Source organism: Solanum tuberosum, unplaced genomic scaffold, assembly GCF_000226075.1.
Source record: "Solanum tuberosum cultivar DM 1-3 516 R44 unplaced genomic scaffold, SolTub_3.0 scf00192, whole genome shotgun sequence".
Classification (NCBI taxonomy): Eukaryota; Viridiplantae; Streptophyta; class Magnoliopsida; order Solanales; family Solanaceae; genus Solanum; species Solanum tuberosum.
In genome coordinates, this window is record NW_006239115.1 from 599,658 (window position 1) to 607,802 (window position 8,145).

Genomic DNA, 8,145 nt, shown 5'->3' on the forward strand with positions numbered 1-8,145 from the left:
GAAAATTTTCTTTTATTTTGATATGATATCATTGAATAAAAACTATTTTAGCTACCACAAAATATAGGTATCTTCACTTAAATAGTCGGGTAGATTTACTATTACTTTTTCTAGCCGGCATACATACATATATATATATTGATTACACATGATCGTACACATTACAAATGAATTATACATATATAATATATTATATACTCACCGATTTATTTTTTATTGTTTAATCAATTGGATGAACAACTATTTATGTTAATTCTTCAAAAATAATCTTAATTGCAAATTTTTGCTACATTTATTTTCAAAACTAAATATGTATGTATTTTTTTATAATATCATTAATATGGGGAACACGCGCAACGCGCGTGCACAGAAACTAGTGTTACAATTAAATATACAAACAATTTTTACTATATAGTGGAACCCCAACTAACTTGTGATTGAGCTACTGAGGATTCATTTGTTTAGGATTTTAAAACTTTTCTTTACTTTCATTTCTTTTTCCAATTACGTACCTTCAATTTTGCAGGATCGCTACTTAAAACGAAAGTATCCGCACCAAGCTTCTTGATGGCCTCATCTTCCTTCTTTGGAGAGGTGCTGATGACAGTAACTTTTAACCCGAAAGCCTTTCCAATCTTCACAGCAATGTGACCAAGGCCACCCAATCCAGCAACACCCAAATGTTTGCCTGGTTCGGTCATACCATAGTACTTAATCGGGCTGTATACAGTGATTCCAGCACATAATAAAGGTGCCCCAGCATCAGATGGTAGGTTTTCAGGAAATTGAAGAACGAAGTGCTGATGAACAACTATCATATCAGAGTAACCGCCATAGGTATTTATACCATCATGGTCTGTGGAGTTGTAGATAAATATCATTTTGGGACAATAGTTCTCCAAGTTCTGTTCACAGATGTCACATGTTTGACAGGAGCCTACGATCACCCCAACTCCAACTCGGTCACCAACCTTGAACTTATGGACACTACTGCCAACTGCTGTCACGAAACCAACAATTTCATGCCTGCACACAAATAAGTTATTTATGCTGTAATATAAGCTTAGACTAACACTTGTGACATTAAATTGAAATATTCATGACAAGTTCAAGATACTGTTGTAAACCATTTATTGAAGAACCAAAATGGAACATGCTAGTGGTCATCATTTAGTGACAATGAACTTGTAGTAAAGTAAACCTGAAATCATTTTCTCAAATTTTAGTTTCCCCGTGCCGGATAAATCTTTTGGGCCTCAACTAATATGGATTTGCCCTGCGTAAAGCCCATTATAGGGGGAAGCGCTCCCTATTAGGTGTTTTTTCATTCCCAGGGTTCAAACTCAAGACCTCAGTTAAGATTAGAGGGATAATATTCATCACACCACAATGCTTGGTGGTCTAAAATCTGATGTCTGTCAAGTATAATGAGAAGGAGCTCTAATGTGTAAATATTGGAGGAGGTAATGACTTCATTGATAAGCATATCCCCTGGATGCAATCAGCTCCAAAATGATTAGGGATTTGAAGACTCTGGGTGCACCAATATTATCTTAAGTTATTAACGGATAATGTAGTATTCGATTGGTCACTAATGACTTGAACTATACTGAAAATACCAAATACAAATATATATGAAATATAAGCTCTAAGTTAATACTTGTACTTTACTTTGTTATAATATGAGTTGTAAGTATTTAAGATAATATGCAGATTTTAACCTTCTTAAAACATTTGTGTGTGATAGCTTAATGGTCAACGTGAGTTAGTTTTACTGAATGGTCATGAGTTCGAATCCATTCTTAAAAAGACAACAATGAATCCATTCTCTAAGAAAACAACAAAATAGGGTTCTAGCCGCGATAGAACCCTAGCTACATGGGTGAGTGTTTTGGCTTGTACTAGCGACCCAAGTGCATTTCTATGCTCCCCCGGTGCACTCTTAATTATATTTTAGTTTCTGATAGTTTCTCAAGATGGATATACATATGATTTTTTTCGAACTTAACGAGTGCACGTGCATCTCCATCTATACATGTGGGTTCACCTCTACTCCAGTACATTGACTAGACTGGATCTGGCTCTCCTCCACTAGCCCATATGAAACTAATGAATGGGTTAGATTGATTTGCTAAAACCAATCTTTTTAACTACGGTCACTGACTTCTTTTTTCTCCATTACAATCCACTTTCTTCTTCGGCATTCAGTAATTCACCATCAAATTAGAAAGGGAAGAAGGGAAACTGTACTCAGGTTAACTTTTGCACAATCAAGTGAAGGAGAAATGAAGAAATACCATCTTGTTTCTCTATTTTTGACTTGAATAGAAAGGAAAAGGGAACTTTTTGGTTGCTGGAGAAAATGTAAATTATGGGATTTTTACCAATATTTCTCCATTGATGAATCTCAATCAAAATATAATTTTTATTAATTTTTTCATCTTTCAACTCTATCCTCCTCTTCAGCTATGAAAAATTTAAGAAATTATATCAAACCTAATTAATACACTATTGTAATTCCAAATAAGCTTCAACTTATGCATTTGCTACATGAATAAAAACTAATGTTTTTAGCTTTTTAAAGGCTAGAAAATTTTTCTGGGTTGTAATTGACTAGATAAAGGACCATCAACTTTCATTCTTCCATACTTATTGGCCAGCCATGAAAGTAATTTCATCATAAAATTTCTCCTAAAACTTCAAATCTGAAAAGGCCGGAGGAACCACTCGTTCTGATTTGAGTTTTAACTTGCTGAAATTTTCAATTTTTGATAGATCTGAAAGGGAGAGGAGAGGCTTGGAGTCTAGTGGTGGAGAGATAAATACAAATGGAGGTTAATATTTGATCATGATTAAAATGGTTGGTTTTACCAAATAAATCTGAACCATCTATTAATTTAAGGGACACTTGTAGCAATATTAACCCCCAATTGGAGGAACTTGACAGATTGGCTACTGGAGGGAAGCCAAATCCGACTAGACCTGCTACTAACTACACTTCAAGGACCTAACCATAAATCATGGACTAATCTAAATTATTTACATTTTGTAATCTACAGTTCTACACCAACAAAAAAGGGTTGCTTTAGTGTGTAACTATTGATGTCACCTAATATATCAATATAGAAAGGGTAACTTAGTACTTCTATCAGGCTGTTAATTAAGAAGTAGTTAATCTGTTAGTTAGTTATTAAGTCAGTTAGTCAACTATTGTGTAAATGAGTCAGTTGTGATTCATTATAAAAGGATCACACACAATGTATTTGAGGTTAGATTGAATATAATTCTCTAATTAATTTACTAGTTTCTGATCTCTCTACTTCCTCTTAACTTCTCCCCTCCTCAAGGAATTCTGTATCAATTCATAAATAACAACATGGTATCAAAACAACTACATCTATTGAGTTAACCTGGCTAGTGGGACTACTGAAGAATCTTAGGTTAACCATCACACAACCCACCACAAAGATTAGTGATAGCAAAGCTGTTCTACAAATAACAGCTAATCCTGTCTTCCATGAAAGGACAAAACACATTGAAATAGACTGTCATTTTGTTAGAGAAAAAATACAACAAGGTATGATAACTACTCAATACATTCATACCAAAGAACAACCAGTGGATCTGCTCACAAAAGAACTGCCCAAGGTTCAGCATAAACATCTCAAGAACAAGCTAGGTGTTATCAACATATTCAACACACCTAACTTGAACGGGAGTGTTGATGTCACCTAATATATCAATAAAGAAAGGGCAGCTGAGTACTTACTTCTATCTAGCTGTTAAAAAGTAGTTAATCGATTATTTAGTTATTAAGTCAGTTAGTCAGTTACTGTGTAAATGAGTCAGTTGTGATTCATTATAAAAGAATCACACACCATGTATTTGAGATTAGATTGAATATAATTCTCTAATCAGTTTACTAGTTTCTGATCTCTCAACTTCCTCTTAACTTCTACTTTTCTTAAGGAATTATGTATCAATTCATGAATAACAACAATAACTTCTCATCAAAATCTAAAACAATAAAGTTGAGCACACAGAAGAAATTACCACCTTGCCTTTGGTGCAATAACAAAGGGGTTTAACGGACATAATAAGCACTTTTGCAACTAAAATGGCTTAATTCAGTTTGTGTCCCTTCCCCAACTCCTTTTTGGATGGTGGTGGTGAGAAAGGAAGCAAACCTAAAATAAAAGAAAAGTTTAGCACTTAATGGTGAAATATTATTTGAAAGGATACTACAAGCTATGACCTTCACGCACAGGGTTTAGGCTAAATCAAGCCTCAGAAAGACCTCTTTTATTTTCTAATTAGGAGAGAAGACCTGTAAAAATGGAGACAAGATAAAAAAAACTTTTGATGTTAATCTTAGCTAGCATTCTAGTAGGATTGATAAATCGAACAGTCGTTGGACTTTTCAAAATGTAATTTTAGTCCCTAAGTTAATTTTTTGGTGCTTCAACTAAAATTCATCAAATAGAAATTCTAGATCCTTTAGACAAAGCCTAAAAAATGTCTACCTATCATTGGCATTTTCAAGCGAATCTTGAAATTCCCTTGTGACGGGGCCTGAAAGGGATTGGTGTAGGCATTCAACGTTTAGTTGTGAAGCACACTTCAAGTAAAATCTAGCACCCATTTCCTTTCATGACTCAAGAAGTGAAACATTTTTCAAATCTCCAAGAGGTTTCTGAACTCAAAAATTATGTGAACTGCTAGTCTTCTACCAATGAAGCCTCTAGCAGTGGAAACATATTGTTATTGACTTTGTTGGGAAACATTCACTTTTTTCCTCCCATGATAACCTTTAATCATCTTTTCACCAAGAAAAGAACAAGGTTAACTTGGCCGAAATGTCAAAACACTTGTTTGTCTTATCCTTCTCCCATGTTTAAGTTGTTGGATTATAACCTAAATATTTTGTATATATGTTTGTATAGAACAATTGCATATAAGTATCTAGAAAGAAAAAAAGAAATACCAAAAAGTAGAGCTCCCTTATTCTTATAAATCATACTATCGCAAATCTTTTTAGTTGGATCATTTTGAATCATCATAGTCAATAAGGCGAATGGAAATTAGCATAGCTTTGAGGACAGCCGGTGATCTTTTAACATCAAAGTGTATATAATAGTGTTGTAACATCAAATTAAAGTGGTGTTACCCAGGGATAATGGGGTATTTTGTGAATCCCCATTCATTCTTCAAAGTATGCAAGTCGGAGTGACATACTCCACAATAAAGTATCTTCACTGTAACATCATCATCACCATTTTCTCTGCCATCAATTCAAATAGGAATATATATAAATTCACAATTCTCATTTCTTCTGGTCATAAATTAAAGAGTTAAAACAATTGGCTTTTTGTATAAAATAATTCAAAAATTTGTACTAGCTCAAAGGAGAATACAACATGCATGTTTATACTCATTGAATTCAAAGAATTGATCCTAAAAGGTCGTGATGCAGTCAACCTAAAATGAAGAAGGTACCTGCGGGAGAAATGGAAGGGAGAGAGAATTCCGGAGGGGTCCCTGGCGGCCCACCCAAAAGCTTTTTGGGCCATTTCTCTAAGTCTCTCGATTTGCAAGTGTTGAAATTTAACTGATGACAAGTTTGACTAATCCAAATTAAATCTTTCTCTAATTAATGATTAAGATTATTGGGGCGTAAAATGTAATTTTGTAGTAACACGAGAGAATTGAGGTTCTCTCGTGGAGGGTGATAAATAAGTGTTGAAATTTAAATTAATGACAAGTTTGACTAATCCAAGTTAAATTTTTTTCTAATTAATGATTACGATTATTGGGGTGTAAAATGTAATGTTAAAAATTGTTAAATTCTTAAAACAATTTTAAAAATCGTTAAATTCCTTTTCTCTTACAGTTAGCATTAATCCGTTTTTAAGTTAGTGTATTATTAAAACAAGGAACGATCAACAGATGGTTGCCTGTAACTTATCCACCATATTATTTAAAGTTCGATGGTAGCCTGTGACATATCCACCATATTATTTGAAGTTAGACAGTGGTTCGTACTCATTGGTTAAGTAATGTTGCTTTACTAGTAGTAAAAGTTAATGCTTTAGTCTATATATGTTGGGGTAGCTCGAATGCGTTAAGCAATTTGTGGAGAACTTTCTAATATATATATGAGCAATATATTACAACAACTTTGAGTTCTATGAGACTACTAAATGTTATCTTGATTAGTGGATAAAAGAAGAGTCTGTTCTGTGAGACTACTTATAAGTGTTATCCCGATTATTAGAACGATGACAAGTGGATCATGAAGGAACATTTTAATCTCTCTCTTCTAGAGTCTTAAACATGTCAAAGCATATATAAAAGTCTTTAAAGTGAAAAGGTGCACTTTGCCAATTTGTTCATAGTTTTGGATTGTGCCTATGGTTTTGCTTCAAAATTGTGTTTATATAAGATAAAGTTACAAAGTTCCCATACATCATGATAGGTATTTGACATTTTTTATGATTTGAGCTAAATATACTAGGATCAAACTGCATACAATTTTCATCGATCATATTATCCCTTTTGCTTTCTTAAATGCGTTTTACAATTTTTAACTCTGAGGTTACCTTTTTTGTTTTATTATTAGATTATGAGAATGTCAAAGTAGTTGTATTTTTCCATCTTAATTACAGGGACAAGAACACAAATGGCGTTGAGGAAGAGTTTGAAGGCCTTTAATGTTTTCTTTTTATCATATATACAATGACATTGAACAATATTGGTAATATTGGTAATATTGGATGTATACAAAATAATACTGGATGCATTTACTATTTGTAAGCAATTTTTTGATCTGTAATTGTTGGAAAAATAGGTTTTAGTGGAAATTTGAGTTGCTACTAAAGATATAACTAGTTTAGTGAGGATTTTAGTCGCCCCTAAAGCTCATTCTATTGCAGCAATAAGAGCTGCCACTAAATGTATAACACTATTGTGGCAACTTATGTCGCCACGTCAAGTCAATTTCAGTAGCGATAAGAGTTGCCACTAAACGTAACATGCTATAGTGGTGACCCTGTTCGTCACTAAAAGTCAATTTTCAGTGGCAACTAACTAAACGTAATAGTACTTGGTTAAGTTTAGGTGTGTCGTTGTCACACCCCAAATCCGGATGTGATGGCACGTGTCCATTTCCCACCGGACACGTCAGCCTAACCCAACCACAACGCTAGAGAAGTAGAAATACGAGAATAAAAGATAATAAATAAGCGGAAGACTTTAATTAAGACTCAACACTACCCAGAATTTGGTTGTCACATGTACAAACCTCTAAATACAGAATTCGAATAAAAATATACAAGTCTCAGAGTATAGTTCTCGAATAGAACAAAACTGAAAGTAAAGATAACTCAAGGGCACGTCTGGAATGAACCGCTACCTCTCGAGTATGTCCCGAAGCTCAATCTGCTAAAGAAAATACTAAGCCGAATCTGAGAGAGCTGTCAACCTACACAATTGTATAGAAGCAAGGGTGGGTACCGAAAATCACAGGTACTCGCAAGTAACTCTAAACTAAGCAAAACTAGCAGCTACAAACAACTCCTTTCAATACCAACCTAACAACCGAAACTTCAATCTAACAGCAAACCAACCAACCTATACTAAACAGATCATATTCAACAGCCAGAACCAACAGTATATCCTCATCAACCTCAGATCAACAAATAAGAGCAAGTAGATCAAATTCCACATAAGAAGGGTAAACCGATACAATCCACACATCACAGACAAAGATAAGGCAAATGCGATGCAAAATGCAATAATGATGTCATGTAGTCGTGATGCATGTCTGTCCTACGATACACATCTGTTGACGTAATCAGTCCGCGCTGAATACTCAAATCAGAACCCATGGGGGCCACACATGGACCATGTATCACCGCCGGAACCAGATCCCATCGGCATCCAAATCGCTAGCCGGAGCTAGTCCATCTCATATATCTCTAGCCGGAGCTAGTCTCAACTGTGTCTCATATCCATCCATCCTCATATCAGTGTCTCAGAACTCATGCAACAGATAGTTCACACATGGGATGAATAATGAATATGCACATGTCATCAATCACAATCATATCACGATCACATCATAATATTACACATCATCTGTCTCAA

The 8,145-nt window shown here is 34.5% G+C and overlaps 1 protein-coding gene across 1 annotated transcript in view; it reads right to left on the reverse strand.

The window, feature by feature from the left end:
- The window catches only part of LOC102593046 (probable mannitol dehydrogenase), a 13,452-nt gene extending 7,882 nt beyond the window's left edge, over positions 1 to 5,570 (reverse strand). Inside the window, exons 1-3 of the mRNA XM_006355099.1 lie at positions 5,497 to 5,570; positions 5,168 to 5,281; positions 513 to 1,026 (exon numbers count right to left, since the gene is read on the reverse strand). Of these exons, the coding sequence (XP_006355161.1) occupies positions 513 to 1,026; positions 5,168 to 5,281; positions 5,497 to 5,570 (702 nt within the window). The remainder of the gene's footprint in view (positions 1 to 512; positions 1,027 to 5,167; positions 5,282 to 5,496) is intronic.
- Positions 5,571 to 8,145: the final 2,575 nt, after the last annotated feature.